At 40.9% G+C, this 22,158-nt stretch overlaps 1 protein-coding gene across 3 annotated transcripts in view; it reads left to right on the top strand.

The window, feature by feature from the left end:
* Window positions 1-22,158, top strand: part of SPAG17 (sperm associated antigen 17) — a 239,686-nt gene that overhangs the window by 61,176 nt on the left and 156,352 nt on the right. For all 3 annotated transcript variants that reach the window (XM_045478817.1, XM_045478815.1, XM_045478816.1), the window contains exons 4-7: window positions 4,008-4,139; window positions 15,451-15,637; window positions 17,187-17,381; window positions 19,685-19,866. In XM_045478817.1, the coding sequence (XP_045334773.1) occupies window positions 4,008-4,139; window positions 15,451-15,637; window positions 17,187-17,381; window positions 19,685-19,866 (696 nt within the window). The remainder of the gene's footprint in view (window positions 1-4,007; window positions 4,140-15,450; window positions 15,638-17,186; window positions 17,382-19,684; window positions 19,867-22,158) is intronic.

Raw genomic sequence — 22,158 nt, 5'->3', positions numbered from 1 at the left:
TACCTTTCCTCAGAACTCACCTGCGTTGAGCATGACCAGGTTAGGCAATGATTCAAGATGCTCTGTGTGCCTTCTTGTAAGCTTACTGGGGAAACCAGGCAGCAGACCTCATGAAATTGTGTCTATCACCTATCTATCTCTCTGTCTATCCATCCGTCATCTGTCATATATACATGTACACATACATAGGCACGTATGCATATGTGTTTATACGTATGCCTATGTAGACACTTGCACACATGCATACACTTGGTTTCTGTGGGAACCTCTGAAGTAGTTCAAACTCCTGTGCCGGCAGATGCTGTGCTTACTACTAATGTGGGAGGAAGCCCGGAGAGGAGGTGTGGAAGAGGAGAAGGGAGGGCACTGGTGTCTGTGGGTGGGCCTGATCCCCAGGCAAGGGAAGAATTTGGCTCATTTGATATATTTTTGTTGGATCAGATCATTAGATAGTCAATATGACATAAGTCTCTGAGCCAGGTCGGTGATAAAGAGGGAAATGTTTTTTATTTCTTGGTATGCTCAGAATCTCAAATTTTCTAACAGACAAAGGGCATCTACCCTCCAGATACGATCTGCGCACAGTTCAATGCAAATGTGTCTTCTTCCCTCAGCTGCACTCCCAAGCTAAGTTTCCTCTTACACCATCTTTCCCAGAACCGAGCACCCCTGGTAAGGCTGGCCTGGACGTGCCGCAGCCCTGGCAGGCCCCGAGACCTGGCCTGAGTAAGTCCAGGAGACACATACAGGCCTCGCCTGGCAACAGTTTTCCTCCATTTTAATGAGTCTCATTTGCCCATAAGACTTGTTTTTAAGTTTCTGACTCATGCCAGGCTCATTTATTTGGTATTTCGGCTTGATGAGTACCCAGGTTTTAACCCACTTAGGACTGTTGTTCTGCCTCATTCTGGAAGCTCCGGTTTTTGTCTGAATATTCCCCAGCCCCGACCAGTTCATTGCTCCCCTTTTCTGTCGTATCCCTTATCATCCCAATACCTACAACCCTTGTCTGCATGCCTCCACAGCACACACACACACACACACACACACACACACACACACAAATACACACACAAATACATACACATACATTGACTAGATACTGGACAAGTAGCCTTTACAATAATGGAAGGTTGAAGGTTTGATTATTATTTTAATTACCACAAGTAAGGTGAGGAAGGAAAGCCTCTCTGGAATGTTCCGTGAAAAGTTTGCATTCCTTCCAAATACAGTTTTTTTTTCTTCTTCCCTCAAAGACTCATCCATCGAACACAGGCCCTCTACGGGTTTGTTTTTCATCTGAGACCAAACCACTGACTCCTGATTGGGGAGAACTGTGAGTTATGGAGGGTGACAAGAAGGAGTTTTCGGTAGAAATTAATTTGTAAACATCTTCCCTGCTTTGCGTCTCCTGGGGAGGGGGGTGACCACCTACCATAAAAATTTCCAGCCTCAGATTTTGAGCTCAGCAGAGACTTTCATTTTCATTAATTATCCCAAGGATTCGCACTGTCATTCCCTTAGGGGGGGACACACCCACAGAAAATGGCATGTGCGGGGGTCAAGTCCCCTCTGAGCAGCCCCAGAGAGAAGGACCGGCGTGCTGGTTCCTGCCACTGCTCCTGGGGCCACATGCACTGCCCTGCCCTGTGGGCATGAAATCTGCCCCTGCATGGGGTGCCCTGGGGCTGTTCCAGGGGAGGAAGCTCCACAGGCAGTGTTGGGGGCTCAATGCTGCCTCGCCCTGCCACTCCACATCTTCACTGTGTGTACATGCAGCATGAGAACACGGGAACCTGGCAATTCCGGTGACACTTCTGGTCACTAATCTCCCCGTTGCACAGTAGGATAACATGTTATTTTGATGCCATGCCAGAGTTTTGTTTTAAAACCAGCTCTGTACAGACAGTTTTAGATGGACCAGAAATAGCTTTTATGGTCTGCAAAATACCTTTCCCTCGGGACGTTTTTGTTGTGCTTTGAATACATTTTAGCACAGTGAGGTAACAGTCATAGACTCATAGAGACACGGGATTAGAAAGCAACTCCAGAGACATCCCATCCATCACCATGACGCCAGGCAGGCTTCACCCAAAACATCCCAGACATAGGTAAATATCCTGTTTTCACAGGTCATCAGAAAGAGAGACTCCACGCCACTCTGGGGTAACCCATTCCAGTGTTGACTTCCCTTCAATGCTGTCATTATACTTGTGTTACCGGGAACACACCCCATACTAGACTGCTGTGAGTTTTCAAAACCCAAATTTGTGTATTTTGAGCCAGATGTCACAAAACAGCCTGATTGTCAGCACGCTGTTTAACGGGTATTGAAAAATGTCATTTCAAACCAAATACATCTATCCTGGGGGCTGGACCCAATTGGACAGCTTTCGTTTTACAGTAAATGTGTGACCTTCTGTCCCCTTAGGATTCCCTTCCCTCTTGAGTCTGGTCATCATTAAACGGTGAGGCCCTGCAGGTGTACCCTTATGCTTTCCTGCTCCCAGAAATCACAGCCGTCATGTCCCTTCCCCTAAATCGTGTTAGCAGGACCAGAACTGCCATCAGAAGCAAAGCACTCCGTTCCACGGAGGGGTGTTTGCTTAGACACACACAAAGCTTTCTGACACTTGGTCTGTTCCTTTGGTCTTTAGAAATAGCAGCTTTAAGAGAGTCCTTTCCCTGGCCTTCCCCTTCTGCGATGCAACACAGGAAACCCCAATGTAGTCTCTAAGAGGTCCAGTTACGTTTTGGCATCGAATAATCCACAGGGCCTTCTGCAGTTAGAAGCAAAATAGTCCTCTCCCTTTCTTTCCGCTATTTCCTTTGGCAAAGTGGAGAGTCATAAGGAACCGGATCGGTCAGGAAAGCCCTGACCAAGAGCTGGTATGAACCTCAGACAAGACGCAGCTCGATGAGATGCCGTGCGCGCAGTCATTGTCTGAGACAGAGGGTCTGAAATTGACACCATATGCGCCCCGAGGAGTAATTGCTCCAAAGGGGGGAGAAAAGCAACGTGTCAGAACATTTTAGTAACACCTAATTCATCTCGAGGTTATAAATAAATCTTAATGCTTGCCTAAAAACAAAAGTCGAAAAATACTTTGACCAGATTACTTTTGTGACAGTGCTTCCGGCAGAGGTGAACTTTATTAGGGAGACAACATGAATAAAGAGAAACACATAACAACTTTTTATGGTATATTTTACATGATTTTATTTTTTTGCAGTAAATAAAGTGGTTATAGGGCTCCAAGGAAAAGGCCCCAGATGTTAGAGAGTTGTGTGAAATTTAGAGGAAACAAGCTGTAAAAAGCGCAGTCATAAAACAGGCTGTCAGTGCCACACATCTGGACAATACAGCTGTATGTTCCTAGTGGCTGTCGTCACCCAAAGAAAACTCAATAACCTCATTTCACCCCAATTAGGCTGCATACCAACAGGATCAACATTAAATTGCGAGGGGGCGGGGGAGAAACGTTCATATGGCGCCTCTGCGTCAAGCAGTCTTTATCTTGCATTTGAATTTGGTCACCAAGAAATAAAAGATTGCTAACATAGCTATTTCCATTATTATAAAACCCTATTTAATTCATAATGTTGTAATAAGTCAAAGTTTGACAGCTTGGACTATCGGCTACGCCAAACAATAGACTTTCTGTAGCATGAAACTGACCTATCAGTCATCCAGAATGGAGCCCTGGCATATCTTTCCTCTACCCCTTTTTGGGGAGTCTGAGTCTCGCAGCATTGTGGGAAGCACTCTCTGCCTTATTGGAAAAATAAGTGCATTTTCAGACAACCCAATTTATGTAAAGTAGAAGATAAATGCCCCTCTCGATGGCGATGGGGTATTTTGCTCTAATTCTTTTGGCCAGCGGTGAGGCACCTTTGCAATAAGATGAATATTGCAAAACTGAAATACCATTTCATCTTTTTGTCACCAACAGACTGTGCCAAAGGTTATAAAATGCCACTTTTCCCATTAATGTGTTTCTTCCTAGGTGTTAACGGCAGCAAAGGCAATTATGGACAGTGGAGAGAAATTAACCCTACCACTGATAGGGAAACTCTTGAAATTTCAGCTTCTCCAGATTAAATTTAAGGACCAGCAGAGACGGGAAAACGAAAAGAAGGTACTGTATGACGCTGGGTCTTCTAAAGAAGGCAAACAGGGCATAAAATGGAGTCAGTTTTCTCCAGGGACACTTCCTCTCTTCGTAAGCCTTCCATTAAATGTTACCTAGCACATTCAGCTGTCGCCTGGACAACTTAAGAAAAAGGCCATCCAAAGATCTGTTGGAGGAATTATATTTTCTCAAAGACAGACCCATTAAAAATAAATCCCCTTGTGCAAAAATCGGACAATAATCAGGGCATGTGCCTGAGGTTGATTTTAGAGTAGTCTACTTATATGCTAGTAACAAAGAAAGGAATCAAGGTGAGACAGAGTCAGGAGAAGTAAATGTAATGTGAAAAAAACCCCACAAAGTCAGGGTCTAACCGTTTAAAATATTCTAATATTCAGTAGGAGTTCCTATTAAAATGGCAGGCTGCATCTGCACCTTCGTAATAATCTGAACATTTCAGCAGCAATCCATCACCCCCCCCCATTATATGCTTGATTACTTCTTCACATGTAGACTTCTCATTTAATTTGCCTATGGAAATCAATCTGTGCGTTTTCCAAAGATTCATATTTTTATCTGAAAAAAAAATATTTTGAAATACCTTTAAAAGCAAAACGATGCTAGGTTCAAATCCATTTGTTATTATCATTACTCAGAATAAGAGATGTTTTTCTTATTTTCCAAATCATGCTGAGATGTTTTTGGAAAGCCGAACGCTTCTGTACATACATGTGGTGTGTGTGTGTGTGTGTGTGTGTGTGTACACATGTATACATGAAATGGATTTACATGTAAGCTGTATCTTTATGCCCCTGAGTGGAAGAGGCAAAATCAGTTCATAGAAGAAGAAAGAGAAGAGGGAATGTGTTCCAGTTAATACCTTTCTCACCTTTGCAAGACCCCCAAACCTAGGTTTCCTATTTGAATTGGATGCTTGACAGGATAATTGTAGGAAAAAAAATAATAATGCCACCTTATATTTGCAGAATAGGGCTTTATGTTTTTCAAACAGATTCCCCATATAACATCTTATTAGAATGGCACACATTGTTCCCGGGAAAATTCTACTCATAGGAACACAAGTGATGGTCTAGTTTTCCATCTATTGAAGCTCTTTTCATCATGTACAGGACATTTGTGCCTTCAGAAATACTCGGGGTCATTAAGACTTGGCAGAAGAAAAACTGGAAAGTTTGAAGCTAGTATAGAAACATCTTTTTCTTGCCTTTTTAAATTCCAACGTCACTTGGGAATATGAATTATAAAAAGTAGACTGTGAGTCCTGTGAAAATCTCTGCGCTTTCTGTTTTCTTTGTGCTTTCCCGCAGCACCTACAAATATACCTAATGTGCTAAAGGGGATCAGTTTACTTGTTTGCCAACGATTGTAAGTCAGCAATCGTTTGTAACAGAGTAAGCTTTAGTTTTCAGTTAATGGATTTTAAGTAACAGTAAATGGAATATCCTGGCAGCTCAGGAAAAAATTTTAAAGCTAGAAGTAATATAAAAATATTTCTGCAGTGATTTTCCTCAGCATTTCTTTGAAATGTGAACTATAATAATACAGCTGTGAGATTCTGAAGATGCGCAAATAATCTTAGTTTATTGTTTGAAAATTCAAAAGTCTAAAGGAATGCGGGCTTGAATTTTAGATAGATAGATAGATAGATAGATAGATAGATAGATGTAATAGAGGCATTCAGAGCACTCTGAGCAATCAAGAGCCAACAATTACATAGTCTAATCTGATCTTCTTTAGATTGGGTTCCCAAAACACCAGTCCCAAATCTCTCAGTTGCAACCATACGAGTAAGTGCTAAATAAATTGATGAAAACTGATTGGAATGGAGTACTCTCCAGAAAATACTCTTGGTAAAGGCCAGATGAACAGAGTTGCTTGAGGGATGATATAATCTCTATTCATTTCAACACTACCACCCAACCAGTCAGTTAGAACAATTGAGGTTAATGCTTCTCAGCCAGCAACTCGGGCAGAAAACTAAAATAAGTATAAAGTAAATAAAACTGACCCATGCTGTGGGATGTGGATGAGAAAAATGCAAAAAAGAAAAGACTTCCAGTTTCTTCCTCTTTCCTGAACCCAGGCTGAGATTCTGAGATTTCCTAGAAGGGGAGCTTTTTAACAGCAATAAGAAATCTACATAGGTGTTTCCTTTCAAATGCTGAATATATTGCTGAAAACTGTGCAACCCAAATTGTGTTTTGTATCTCCTATCTTGAATTTTCAGAATTGTATTTTTAAAAACGAATGCCAAAAAAATATCCACAGCGGGAACTAACCAAAAATACTAGGGAGAAGATATGGACAAAAATAACTAATATAATTAGGTCCCTGTCCTTTATTCCCCAGTGAAACAAGTAGATCCTTATATATTTGATCCTGTTTTAATCAACCCAAATTTTTTCTTAGAAATAAGTGGTGGAAAAAAAAAGTAAGTGGTGGATAATATAGTTCCAGATGCCAAATACGGTAAAAATATCATTATTGTAGATTGCACTGATTTTAATAATTTCTAGCACTTTAGCATGGGCTATGCTTATCATGCATTTGCTTTGTCCTTGAAGAAAGCTTGCTGGCTAATTAATAACATAAAAAATAATACAAGGGAAGATATTTCTTAAAGGAGCAGTTTTGAAGGCATTTCTGAAAAGCAAATGCCTGCTTGTAACTGCAATGAAGTAAAAAATAGTTGAAAACTCTGATCTATTTGGAAACACCTTGTTGGCTACATCCAAATCTGCATATCATGAAGAAAATATATTGTATTTCTCTAAATAAATTTTAGAATTTCAGAAATTCTGAAAGACTCTTTTATACAATTAACCCTAAATCGGATTTTGTTGTATCTTAAAATCTGAGAGTTTTGTTTAGAAATGACTCTTCCTTGCACACATGATTATCTCAGCATTTATTCTGTGTTTTTAGATCTGTCATTGGCAGTCTGTTTTTAATTCATCAACTTAACAAACACTTATTGAAACAAACTTTACAGAAACAATGTACTAGGCACACATATATCATAATGTTCATTATCATTTTAAAATAAATTATTTGGGGTTTGTATTCCGATCCGTGCTTTAATTTAATCTATCTGAATATTATAGCATTGTTCACATTTTTTACTTTTTTTTCACTCCAACTTTTATGTCTATATTAATGATAAACATGTATTCAAAACCAAAACACTTTATTGTGAATATATTTAAAATATATCGAGAATTCAGCTAAAACCTTTAATCATCAAAAAAAGATGAAAAATGCCTATACTACAAAAAAACAATAATAACCATTTAAATAATCGACCAAACTAAGTCTAGTCTTCCTATGCCTCTGAGTCTAGTTTGGAAAATTTGCATATGTTTAGAAAAAGATCCAAATATATTCTAACTGTGCTTTTCATTTGTGGATGCAAATAACCAGTCCATATTTTCTTGGATATTTTCAGCATATTTTTTGTGTAAAAGCAGAACAATTCTTTCTCTTTCTGGCTTCTCTACTTAGGAGAAGTACTTGCCTTATTTTCCAGAGAACTAGAATTGGAGAGAAGGCAGTTAAGAACCATGGAGTGATGGTACCAGTAGACTTTTCTTAAAACAACTCAAAATTAAAAGCACCTACATTTGATAAGGCATTATGGGGAAGCCACAAACAACCCAGAGCCCGCTCCAAAGGAGGCACGAAGAGAAATTAGGGTAACTTTCACAGACGTTTTACAGCTTACTCCAGTTGAAACCCCAAAACACTGGAAACCAGCCAACGTAATGCCATTGTGTGTGTGTGTTTTGTTTTAAAAGAAAGACCAGAGGGACATGCCAGGAAATTACAGGCTGGTTAGTTTTGATTCAGTTGTGGTTAAAATCTTCAAAAACTATTTTGAGAAATCAAACAGAGGAAGAGCAGGAACTCAGTTTAGAGGGACCCGTGTGGTTTCAGGAAAGGAATAACTTGCCTCACTAACTGGATGGAATTCTTTGAAGCAGGATTATCAAAATGAGGGTACTACCAACAAAACCATTGCATCCAAAGAGCTACGACATTCAGCAATTCAGGGTAAATAATAAATGACTCCCCGGCTAACTGATCTGTAGAAAGGAGTGTTTTCCTCATTGGAATGCTTTTAATTAATGAAAACTGTTTATGGATTTCAGGAAAAAATGTAAAGAAACACGCATATGTAGAATAGAATAGTAACTTTAAATATGAGCAGCTGTAGTTACAACAGCTAATGATAATATTTAGCTACCGTTATTGACTCGTTGGCATTATACTAAGCTCTTTACACATGTTATATCATTTAATCTTTGAAATGACTCTATGAGGTACGGAGTATTATTCTTGATTTGCAGATGGGAAAACTGAAGGTGTGAAAAGTTAAGTAACTTTCCCCAGGTTAAATAGTTACTCAGAGGTGATGCTGGGATTCAAATCCAAAACTGTCTGACGCTATGTTCTTAACCACTGTACAGACACCTTCCGAATGTGTCTCCTTAGCTGTGCAAAATGGCACCCTTGGCCCACAGTCAAGAGTGCCGGCCCTAAGGTATTTCCCTGTAGGAGCAATGGCTTTGCTCAGTGATCTACCAACAACCGTCTGGTCCCACTAATTACATCACATACAACATCCCGAGGTAAAGTGTGAGGACAAGCCAAGGAAAGGAACAACACTTACCAAAAACAAAGTCCACACAGAGCTAACCAACCACCAATTCCCAAGGGAATTCTGATTTCATTTCTGGCCCCGCCCCACTGCCCGGGAATGACCTGGTCTCTGAGAATATCTCTTAGAACTAAACTCCCTGAGATTATTCCAAACATCCTCACCCCTCTCTCCGCCCTTCTGGATGTTGAGGTGGAACAACACCAGCTGATCCACTGTTAATGCTTCTGAATCACATAGAATCCTGCAAGAGACAGACAATCAGATAGACATCAGACCCACTCCCTCACTGCCACCAGTCATAGAAAATGTCCACGTTCCAATTCTGTGGATTCCAGTTCTGAAGACGGCAATATGGCACCCCAGGACATTCCGCAGGGCTCTGAAGATTGCATTATTTGGTCAAGTAAACTCACTACATTCCTGGACTTATGTCTTCTACACAACAGCAGCTCCCTAGAAAAGTAAGCTCGTAACTCGACCCAATGCATTATATTTTCTATTTGGCAGGGGAGCAGGGAGAAGAGCAGAAGGGAAAGAATAAATAGGAAATATAGAAAAGAAAAAACAACATGTTCATAATGCCATAACACTACTACAAGTAATGTTAACATTCTGATATGTTTCTTTTTTTTCTTTCTGTGAATTTGTTCCTTTACATAATCGTTGTAAATTAAAATATATCATAATTTTACTTATTACCACAGTAGCCACACCTATCATTATTATTGGTTGTAGGATATTCTATTGACTACTATAATTTTCTTAACCATTCCTCTATTATTGAACATTTCAGTTATTTCCATATTTTTATAATAAGTAATGTTGTGATGAACAACTTTATAGTATAGAACTCTTTATATTTGGGATAATTTCCTTAGCATTGGCTTATATAAATGGATTAATATGGCCTCAAAGCCCATTACCTGTGTTTCCAAAGTAAGTTCTAGAACCATTTAGACCCAGTTTTTCATTAAAAAAAAAAAAAAAAAGGCCCCCCTGGTCTAAAGAACTTGGAAATCACTGTGTGTTTTACACAACTCTTAGAGATTTAACAGCACATTAGCTTATTAAAGATAGAGGAGTTTTGTGAAAATAAATCTGTTTAATATTGTTTAATCTACTGTCTCTCAAACGTATCTGACTCCATAGATTTCTTTCAGCCCGCCTATTGTTCTCTTATCATCTGTAACCAATAAAATAGATCGCTTGTGAGACGGTGATCTCTTGAAAGAGAACTAAAGTAGCATTCAGAAGACAGACCTAGTTTCTCATAAGCCACGTAATAAGAGTGACTTAGTCACTTAACTGCCATGAGCATGTTTTCTTATCTATATCCCTAACAATATTATTGTGGGAATCTTACGATAGAGCATATGTGAGATCATAAAGTACCACACAAATCTAGATGTGCTGTTACCTATAAAAATGAGATGAAGTAGAGCTATTTACCAGCAGTTCCACTGACTTTTACCACTTGCTTCCCTTTTATTGTGATAACATAACAAACACCTGTCACGGTATTTGAAGGCATTTGAATCTTGACATCAAGAGTCATTTAGAAAGTTAAATACAATCTAAAATATTTGGAAGCATCAAATAATTAGGTTGCCCTGTTAGAGAGAGGGACATTTTTTGTGTTTTTCCCTCTTAAAAAGTGAGAATAACAAGCTTGAGGACACGGGGTAAGTGCCACTTGATACTCAACTAAATATGCGAAATGCTAATAGTTCTTTGGTTGTTGCTAAAACAAGAGCCTCACATCTGCTATGTAGCTTAGCCAGTTAAGAAATCTCTGTGCCTATCCACAGCCTTCTCACGGTAGGAGGCATCCAGATGCTTTTTGTACACACTGCATTTTAAAGAAAATGGACTCTGTAACGACCTTGACCTTTCCTTCATATGCTGGGGAACATGTTTTCCCCAAACATGGTGGAAAGAGGGGACTTTTGGGTACGCCCCCTCCTAGTTTTTGTCTTGAGTTGGCAAGGATTCCCTCTTGAGTTACGTTTTGTGCAGATGACCATAGAATGGGAATATGCAAGCTGCACTACCCAGAAGCGAGCAAGAAAAGTTGGTGTGAACAAATTTCAGTTTGTGATTTAGGAAGGGGTCAACTCTGGTGAATGCTCAGCTAATCTGGTTCACTTCCTGCCACCCCCTAGCCCCGGGTCTCAAGGCATAAACTCATAGGGGGAGGAGCTTACTCAGGATATGAGAGAATAGAAGAAAAGGGAAGAAGACAGGAGGTGATTTTGCTATGATGGGGGCTTGGTAGAAAAGGATATTTTGCTTTTTGACCAAAGTAGAATTCTGCGGCCCAAGCAGTCAACATTGTCAAGAATCTCAGGGACAAAGAGACTGTCCTGGTTCAGTTCAAGTATGGAGGGTTGGAGGCGTGAGGAACAGAGGGAATATAGGATAAAGTAGGTAGACGACAGCTAGAGTCAGACATGGAGAAGCAGAAGGGGCTGGGTAGGGCACCATGTTCAGAAATCCACCAAGGATTTCTCTGCCTGCATCTGGAAGCCAGAATAACCTGGGTACTTCCATTGGCTTTTGTCCTCTGCCGTATGATGTCTCTGCACCAGGAAAGTACATACATAGTTGCTCTACTTGGGAAATTCTTTATGTAGTAATTCTTCTTGAAATTCTACCAATTGAAGATGCATCATTGATAAAGGAAAATGCAGAAGACTGAGTTGTATAGAGAGAACAATAACAATGATGTTATAACGGCGCATAAACCTAATTTGAAAGAATGTGTTAAATATCTCCTTCACTCATCTTCTCTGGTGATTTTTGTTAGATCGCTATATTCTTTCAAATGTTTCAATAATGATGATTTTTATAATTAAAAAAGGCTTTTTCGGGGCGCCTGGGTGGCGCAGTCGGTTGAGCATCCGACTTCAGCCAGGTCACGATCTCGCGGTCCATGAGTTCGAGCCCCGCGTCGGGCTCTGGGCTGATGGCTCAGAGCCTGGAGCCTGTTTCCGATTCTGTGTCTCCCTCTCTCTCTGCCCCTCCCCTGTTCATGCTCTGTCTCTCTCTGTCCCAAAAATAAACGTTGAAAAAAAAATTAAAAAAAAAAAAAAGCTTTTTCAAGAAATGAATCAGGATTTATAGGTATTTTTTAGATTCTTTTGTAAAAGGAAGGAGGTAAATATTGATAATTTCAGCACTCAACAGGAAGAATGGGTGGGGGAGGGAGAGCTATGGAGAATCAAAAGAGCATCCAGGAAATAGTATTATTTAGCCCCTGGAAAGACAGAGTAGAAAGACAGACCATCTCTATGGCCTAACAGGACCACAGAAATAAAATGAATTTAGGGTTTGAGGTTAAACTGGCTTGTGTCTCTTCCATAGCAGTGTCTGAGGGCAAACCGTGTGTCTTAATTTATACAACATGAACAAAATTACTCATCTTGCAGGCTGCATTTTGAGAACCAATTAAAGATGATGATGTCTGGAAAGCACCTATCATACCACACAGCTAAGTCTCTCTACAATATTTATTGCTTATTTTAAATTTTGGTTGTGATCAGTCCTGCCTTCTCTGGAGTGCCAAGAAACCTTACAGAAGAAAGGGCTCAGGGAGTTCTTTACCTTATAGAACTCCAACCTTGCCAAAGAGTTGGGATGGGAACTATGTGATTACACAGGCTCCCAAACACCCCTAGGAAAGCCAGCAGGGCTAGAGGGCCCTCCTAACAGGAAAAGGATAAAGAAACTAGTTTTAAACTTCCTCTGTATTCAGCAGTATTTGTTTGGAATGACAGGATAAATGAATGGATGCATGACTATATAAATGTTTAGTCTTCTGGGTGAACTTTAGAATAATGTCACCTGAAACAGTTTCTTCTTTTCAGTTCTAAAGCTCACCCTGAGATTTTATTTAAAATTACAGTTGTGGAAGTTTCTGGAAGATTGTGATGGCAAAGTTAGGACTTTTCTGGGGCAAGGCTCACTGTCCACCAAGGAGCTGCCCGGGAGTGTTTCACTTCAGTGGATTTACCATCATCCAAGTGTGGCCGTTTGAGCTCCAGCATGAGCCTCGCCAATGCCTCTGAGCTAATTGGACTCAGGGGCACTGATTTGTGCTCTGGTTTCATTTTAAATTAACAATCTTAAAATTTCCAATAAGCTCTCAACACTGGCAGGGATTTCTACCATATTTCTTCAGTCAGCCTGACCTCCCAGTTTCTGACATGACTCATGTTACGGTTTCTGTTCAAAACCTCTTACCTTGTACCTGCCTGTGCTCGGCCAGTAACTGTGCCTCACCCTTCACCTGAAAAAACGGAAACATTCCCTCAGCACCATCGAGACCTCTCGCTCTCTTGAACCCACACTCAGCCAACCCCCTTCTTGCTCTTATTAAACTGAGAAATTGCCTCTCTTCCTATGAAAGGAAGTTGGCATGTTCTTTTGATCTTTTCCCACCTTACCTCCTCGAGGACTTTAGCCTCCCCCATATCTGCAGTGTCTCCCTCTCTACTGGGTCATTCTATCAGATTGCAAACACATCTCCTGACTTGGCATAGATACACACACACCTGGACCTCATACTCTCCTGCCGCTCACTTACCCACTGACATCTCAAGAGCTCTCACCCAGGGCATTTCGTGTCTTCCATTCAGTTCATCACTATGTATATGTGACCCACATCCAAACATGTGACTCCAGCCATATCTCTCTTCTCAGAGGAGAATGTGTGTATTTGCCTGCCTCCTGACATTTCGGGGCATCTCAAAGTTAACGTGATTTTCTGAAAAGTTTGCTTACCTCCAGTAAAAGCCATTTCTTGCTCCAACTTCTCTATCATCTAAGTCCCTATTAGGTCTTTTCTAGACCATCACTAGAGACTCCCTTCCTAGACTTCCTGTTCCCTATCTTGACGAATCATAGTACTTCTCTACTTGAAACTCTCTGTGGTCTTCCCATTGCATTTTTAATAAAATACGAACTTGTCAACCCCACCTGTGGCATCCACTTTGCCTTTTTCTTGCTTCTCATGTGGAAGACTCCTCATTTTTCAGGTCTTCATTCAAATGTCACCTCCTCAGAAAGGTCCTCCGTCACCCACTTAAAGGTTTCCCCAACTGCGTGCCTATGACTACATTGGGTTTTATCCTTCATAAAAGTCATGGAACTTTGTTGTTATATTTTTACCTGTTTTTGTATGTGCTTTTTCCTCTTTCTACCCCAGTAGACTAGGAGCTCAAGGGGACAAGCCCCGCCATATTTTATGCACCAGTTTATATCTGGTGCAGAATGAAATGCTGGGGCTTTTCAGACCTCTGCACCTTACCTTGTGCACTCCTGTCTGCCTCCACCCAAGGCTAGTAGTGCCATCTACAGCCTTTCCTGATGCTTCCCTCTGCTGCTGAGGAGGGGGAGTTTCCCTACCAGTAGAGCTATAGGACCCAGGCCTGCATGGAGAATCCATAGCTACCTCTGACGCTGCTTCTGGGTGCCAAATCTACACTGTTCTCTGGAACCCTCGACATCCAGAAGACACATGGAGTAGAGAAATGCTTCTCTCCCCTTCTGTGTTACATTCTGTTAGCCGGACGCCGAAACAACGTATCTTCTGTCTCTAATGTTTTAGAATGGAGTTTTTCAAATTTGATTTCATAACCTCAGGAAAATACAGAGCCCAGATGCTGCTACAATAATTTTCTTTTGTGGGGCGCCTGGGTGGCGCAGTCGGTTGGGCGTCCGACTTCAGCCAGGTCACGATCTCGCGGTCCATGAGTTCGAGCCCCGCGTCGGGCTCTGGGCTGATGGCTCAGAGCCTGGAGCCTGTCTCCGATTCTGTGTCTCCCTCTCTCTCTGCCCCTCCCCGGTTCATGCTCTGTCTCTCTCTGTCCCAAAAATAAATAAACGTTGAAAAAAAATTAAAAAAAAAAAAAACAAACAATAATTTTCTTTTGTTTCCAATTGTGTTGATTATGGGAAAAGCAAGCAATAGAAGCATATTCTAGATCTTCCGTATGGCCACCTTATGACCCAGAGAGAGTCATAAGAGAGACAGAGAGAGACAGAACGCAAACAGGGGAGGGGCAGAGAGAGAGGGAGACACAGAATCCGAAGCAGGCTCCCAGCTCTGAACTGTCAGCACGGAACCCGACTTGGGGCGCGAACCCACGGACAGCGAGATCATGACCTGAGCCGAAGCCGGATGCTTAAAAGACTGAGACGCTAGGCACCCCGTGTTTTGTTTTATTTTTAATGAGCAAACAACCTCTCTCTAAGACTCGGACAGAGACTCCCCAGGGTTAGGCTGCAAGATAAACCTAAGATACTGCCATCATGAGGTACCCTGAATCCCCCACTCGCCTTACCCCCGACAACTGTGGTAGTTTATATGCCCATGCTTGACTCTCCCTTAGGATGAATTCTCTTCTAGAAGACCATTTGTGTAAACAGTCTCCTGGCACCCACCCCTCAGTCCTCATAGGAGATGTGCCTTATCCCAACCTAGGCCCAACCTGGGATTGCCACTATCCTGGCTTGAAGAATGAATACATGAAAAGTAAATGAGTAAACAAGCAATTGAATGAAATAAACCCAACCGTAGAAAAGCCATTGCTTGCACACTATATGATTTGGAGAAAAAGTATTCTCTTTTTCCAGGTAATAGAAGATCGTTTCAAGATAGAAAAGGATAAAGGGAAAGCAAAATCTCCCAAGGAGAAGAAGTCCTCAAGTGCCAAGGTTGCCAAAGGGAAGGGAAAGGATCCTCCTGAGGCGAACACAGCAGTGAAGAAGACCACACAGCTAAAACGGAGAGGGGAAGATGATGACGCTAAACCTTACATTGGTCGGTGACGTGCCCTCCTGTGGGCTACCTTTCCCTTCCTGCCTTCCAATCTACAAATTAGCTTGAGAAATCATTCCAATAACGATGCTTAATCTTTCACTCTTTATGAAACCACAAATCACATACTACCCATGATACCCTAATCGAAAAATATTGCTCTGTAGCAGTTCATTTGTGTTTTCAGCAAATATTTATTTAGCTCAGGTCTTGTTGCTGTGGGCAACATTGTCATAATGCGAATAGGAAGTCACGAGCTGAGTGTGCTACCACCAAATAGCTTCCTACCTTGTTGGGGGCATTTTAAAAAGTCAGACATAATTATGAGACAAACTAGAAAGTGACTGGGCTAACAAACTAGAAAGTGTTGTAATGAGTGAAATACGGTGGCGATAAAATCAGACCAGTGAATTTGGGACTCACACAGAGCACACAGTTTCCTGACCTGACCTCAGCTTCTCCTGCTATTAGTTTCTCTTAGGGCAACTAGAATTTCCTTTCATTTTTGATTATTGATATAAAGCTGGTTTGACCCGTGCAGCCAATGAGTAATTCATTGCCACCATCACTTGAACCCAGATGCAGCTTCCTGTTATTATTTGCATTGCACTCAAACGAGGTGGCAGGCCTTTACATCCTTTATCAATTTGCCTCTCCTGACGTATCACTGCTCTAAATCCACTAGACCTAGAAGCTATGATATTATGGATTCGGTGGATAATATCAACACTGATTCGTTTAGTGATAGGAGAAAAATTGTTGCTTAAAAATGAAAAGTTTGTGCATGCTGCATTATTTGTAAATTTATCTTCACGGGCTATTGTGGGATTTAATGTTTTCACATACCATCTAGCATGAACATTAAAGTACAACAATTATTTTTACCCCTCAGAATCTCACAGTCAAGGATAAACTCATATTTTAACATTAATAAAAACAGTATAATGAGGGCTAAGCAGAGGGGGGACATTTAGGAAGGTGCACAATATATATTTTAAAAATTTAATGCAATAAGTATATAATTGCTACGTAACCCATACTCAGCATTCACACCTATTGACATAAATGCACAGAATACTTTGGTAGGGGGCATGTCCATATTCGATATTTCCCTCTCCTGTAAACACCTCTACTTATAAAATACCACAAAGCTGCAGCCACTCGTAATTCAGGAGTAAAGCCAGATGTTGCTCAAAAGAGGTTGAGCCCCCCCTCCCCCAAATTACAGCCCACAGCCTAAACCTTTTCTTTTTACAAAAACCCGAGCACACATTTTCCATGACCACAGGCCCCACGTATGTTTGTCCTTCTATTATGACTCTATCTCATTTACAAAAGTGATTTAATATTTTGTAAAATGGCCACAGCCTTTTCACTGGAAGGGTAATAATGAAAACCAGTCAACATGACTGCATTCCGGCCAACTGGACTGTTTTTGGCAAGCCGGAGGTATTATAAACGCATGCATAATGTATGTAGCCATTGAACTGGCTGAGTGCAACCTGTTCTCTTTTAAAATGACGGCTGCTCTTTTTTATGGTATTTTGAACAGACGATGAGCCAGATGATGGTGCCCAACATTACATTATAGTCGTGGGCTTCAACAATCCTCAGCTATTAGCGATTATGACTGAGCTTGGCATTCCCATAAGCAGCGTGATTAAAATATCTTCAGAGAATTATGAGCCTCTGCAGACACACCTGGCAACAGTTAGCCAGCAGCAGGAAGTTCTTCTTCAGCCAGAAGGTATGCAGTCTGCTACACAACCCGCTGAATCTTTCAGTATCACCCACTGTCTGTAAAGTGCAAATAGATTTTTCTGTCCAAAAAAACAGTAATGCAATAATACATTCATTGTTAAACCCTTTTAAGGCTCTGATTCGCTGTTTATGCTGCTTGCCCTAGTCAGGTGCTGTAAATTTTACAAATTAAGATTATATTCTGTTTATATCCCTGTGTAGCCACAGAGAACACGGACTGTGGGTCGGAAGACTTGGTTATCTGACTACCTTTCTCAGGGACAGTTCATCTAGAACTTTCACCTGAAGTGTGGGCTAGAAAAGATCGACTGTAGCTAATGGGTTCTTCCAGAAGCCACAGTCACGACATGGCCCACGGGAGGTCATAGCTTTGGATTCTTGGTGTGTTTTGCTTCTGGCTTATTGTGATAAATCAGAGAGGGCACTCTATCTTCCAAGACTTAGACTATGAAGCTATAGAGTGAAGGCCCTACCACACTGCCATTCACACATTTGGAGTCATGGGATCTTCATCCAAGGGAGTCGTGCCAGAATGGCGCTGTGGGAAGGGAACTGAAAGTCACTGGACCCTTTAGCGATAGAACAGGGATTCTGTGTAAGCCTGCGTGACCTGAAAGTCCAAGAGTTTCTGCCACCTTCTGTTGCTTTTATTGTTATTTACTAATAATACCATTTGCACAGCATTTTGTAATCTGTATAGGGATTACAGATTATATTATATATTATATATGTTGTATAACCACACCCCAATTTCTAGAACACTATGTTTTGAAATTCTGCTGTTCCACATGAGAAATTTCTACCACTGATGATAATAAGAGTCACCATTTATTGGGCAGATGCCTCGGGACGGGACTCCGTGCTAAGGGCTTTAAGTGCATCGATTTCTATAGTTGCTACAACCACCCTCAGAAGCGTGTTTTATTACGGCCGGTCCCCAACTCACAATGGTTGGACTTAACAAATTTTCAACTTTACGATGGTGTGAAAGAGATTTGCATTCAGTATATGTGCCGCCGAAGCGAGCACAAGAGATTTGCATTCAGAAGAAACCTTACCTTGAAGTTGGAATTTTGATTTTTTTTCCTGGGCTAACAACATGCTGTATGATCCTCTTTTGTGATTCTGGATGGTGGCAGCTCCCGGTCATCCACGTAATCACGAGGGAAAACTACCAATATGCTGACGATCATTCTGTCCCACACAGCCGTTCTGTTTCTCACTTTCAGTACAGTATTCGATAAATTACGTGAGATTTGCAACACTCTATTACAAAATAGGCTTTGTGTTAGATGATGTTGCCCAACTGTAGGGCTAATGTAAGTGTTCTGAGCATGTTTAAGGTAGGCCAAGCTAAGCTATGATGTGTATTATATGCACTTTCAAATTTTCAATGTATGATGTGTTTATTGGGATACAACCCCATCCTCATCATATGTCAAGTAGGATCTGTATTTCCATTTTACCAAAAGGACTCTCAGCCTTGAGGCAGCTATTAAGGAAAAGAGGTGAGATTCAAACCCAGATACTCCTGTCTGAAAGCATAGTTGTAACATTAAATAACTTATTATTGAAGCCAGTGAGAAAATGTCCCATAAGTCTGTAGCCTCTCTACAAAAAAAAATTAATATATAGAAATAGAATCACAGAAAAATAGACTTTATAGTAGAATAATATCTTAGTAGTAGAACCCATTTAGTTATAGGTGTAATAAACATAAATATTATAGGCAAAATTTCGTGTGTAACTTTATGGGAATCGGTCATTATTTTACAGTCAGAGCACAAATGCTCAACGAAGCCTCTAGCTATTTGAATGTGACCAAAAGTTACCTGAAGCATCAATCATTGACATGGTCTATTTTTAGCCATGTGGGAGGAAGAATTGGATCACCAGCTTTTCCAACCCATTATGAAACAAACACACTAAGATGGTCAAACAGTGATTTGGCAGAAAAACTACTCCTACACAGATGAGATCTAAGGGTGATGGATATCTCGAGCATATTTAGCTCCACAAATGTGTGACCTTACCATAAGGTTTCTGGGCCTCAAGTGTCAAATGAAGGGGTGGGATGAGCTCGGGTTTAATATCAATTTCAGAAGTGAAATCCTCTGATTTCATAACTCTATAATCCAAGTCCAAAAGCTTCTCAAAATTATGTTTGTTTATTTGCCTTTTCTGATACCACACAGACACCTTTCAATGCATGTCACCCACCACGTCCACTTAAAGTGGGAAAAAATTCAACATTCTCATCTTGTTGTGTTAACATGTTGCTATGATTAGACATAAAGGCTGAAAAACTGAAGAAAGAGAATGCCATAAAAGAACTTGACATTTTCTGGAAATACCTGGAACCAATCCTGAATAATGAGAAACCTGAAACAAATCTCTTTGATGTTGCTCGACTGGAGTACGTGGTCAAGGCAGATGACTTTCCTTCTGACTGGGCAGACAGCGAGATGATGGTTAGTACACGCATTAGTGATGGTTGGGCCATGTGGTAGTGTGGTTCCATTCATCACATCCACTCATTCCACCAACATTCACTGTGAATTGACTATGCACATGGCTTTGGGGTAGACTCCACTGAATGTCCAGTGATGGTTATAGCCTGGGTCTTTAGCTTTTAGTATATGGATTAATGGCAAAGAATAAGATGGAGACAGAGATGAAGGAAGGTAATGCTTTTATTTGGTGGCATGTGGCTTTGTCTCGTACTTTTAACAGTGTTCTTGGCAGTAGAGTCTCAATATATGGTGTGTTAATTGTGAAAATGGTAAATTTTACAGTTTTTTTTCAAATTACATTATCTTTCTTTTTTTCATATGTCAGTTCCAAACATTGCTCTTCTAGGCCCTTAATTTTATTGCCAAAGGTGAATTTTCAATATATTTGGCCAACAGGGTCTATCCTAATGGGATAACTTGGACCCACCCCAACAATTAACAAGTATTTTCTGAGAGCATTTACTGGCCCCTGCTACTAGGATCTTGCAGAGGCATGACCAAAACCATGAAACAGAGAAGCAGTGTTCAAGTGCTCAGCTAGGTGAAATATACTCTAAGTTTCTGATTAATTTAGAAAAAGAAGAAATGGGGTGTATCAAAAAGTAATAGCAAAGGCTAGATACACAAGGGTTTTTTTTTTTACAAAAAAGAAGGTTGAGTGACTACTTCTCACGGATGTTGTGGAAGATATACAGGCATCCCTATCACAGAAAACTTCTCCAGTCTCTTTCTGGCCGACCCCCTGTTCCCACAAACAGGGGCCCAGAATTGCTGAATTCCCTGCAGGGTGATATATTTCAGCATCAAGGGAGCTGAATTCCTAGGGAAAGCAGAGTCCTGGAGAGTGATCACACCAAGTGAGTGCTCTAAAGGGAGCTGGGCAAAGCAGGATACAGGGGGTCCGTGGGTGTCTGTGCACAGTGAGTATGGATAGCTAACAAAAAGAAAACTGTATGAAAGGAGAGTAATATTGAAGCCTGGAACAGTTTCCGAGTCAAAGGATAGGCTGCCCATGGTCATGGGTTGGAGCATAAACATCTCTCACTGTGAGAGTCCCTGACTGTAGTGTCTTGACATGGATGTGCACATGGTAAGAAAAAACACTGAGGAGGGAGACCCACATCTGCACTTTGAAGGGTGGACAAGATTGGAATAAGTAACAATGCGTAGATCAGCTTGAGTGATTAAGACTGTCAACATAAAGCAGGAAATGTCATAATTGTAGAAACAGAACACAGAAGTCTGAGACTTTGCCAATTGTAAGAATAAATATTAGCCTTGACCTATATATGGAGATGAAGCTGACCTTAGAGAGAATCTGTGGCTGAAGGCAGAGTTGTTCTAAGCAAAACTGGTTGCTACGAACTCCCTTGGCGTGGCCTCTTTCCACCCCTTCATCTAGACATTTCCATCTTTCCTGTTTTGTCTTTCACTTTTCTGCCTCCTAAACCTGAGTTCAGAAAAGAATCCACTGCCCTCTGTCCTGTACTGTTTCATGCCAAATTTGGTCAATATACTTCTCTACCCTGGAGATATTGGCATTCCAAGTAATGTAATACTATGAACATTCCCTCCTATTTTATGGGAATTCTGGATTATACCCAACAAGTATGAGATATGTTTGGGGAAGAAGCTATGTCTCTAGATATCCATGAAACCCCACCCCAAAGCCAGCTTCCTACTCTCTCTCTCCAATAGACCCTTTCTTCTCCTAAGAACATAAAATCTATGCCTAACAAAAACCCACATCTACAAATTTATGTTGGAGAAATAATCTTCCTGTCATCTGGGCCACATCCTGGCTGCATAACCTCTCAAGAACTTGCATACATTTTTGGTTCAATCAGGTGTAGGAGATATAATTCCTGAGCCATAATTCAGAGGAGGCAGTAAAAAGCGTCTTCCAAGGCAGCCTCAGACCACATGTCTTTCACTCTTGCTCTAGTTAGGGCTTTCTTCTTTGTGATTTCTTCACCCTCCAGGCATAGACTGAGAAGAGCTGAAATGTACTGAACCCAAGGTAGAGTACATTCCATTGATCTTCAGCACATAGATGTAAACACCAAGGCACCTAATCACAGCTTCAAAAGACCCAGAACCCTGCTTCCTCCTCCAGTGTCCACAATTTTCTGTTCATTAGAAGATTTTAATCCCTCCATTTTTAAACAAAATGAACAGACTATTTTACTTCTTTAAAACATAGAGTAGGAGAATTTAAATGGCAATTAAAGTTCAGAAATTTTTATGTTA

Source organism: Leopardus geoffroyi, chromosome C1, assembly GCF_018350155.1.
Source record: "Leopardus geoffroyi isolate Oge1 chromosome C1, O.geoffroyi_Oge1_pat1.0, whole genome shotgun sequence".
NCBI classification, from domain to species: Eukaryota; Metazoa; Chordata; class Mammalia; order Carnivora; family Felidae; genus Leopardus; species Leopardus geoffroyi.
Note: the sequence above shows the minus strand (reverse complement) of the source record. Positions and strands in the feature narration are given on the sequence as shown.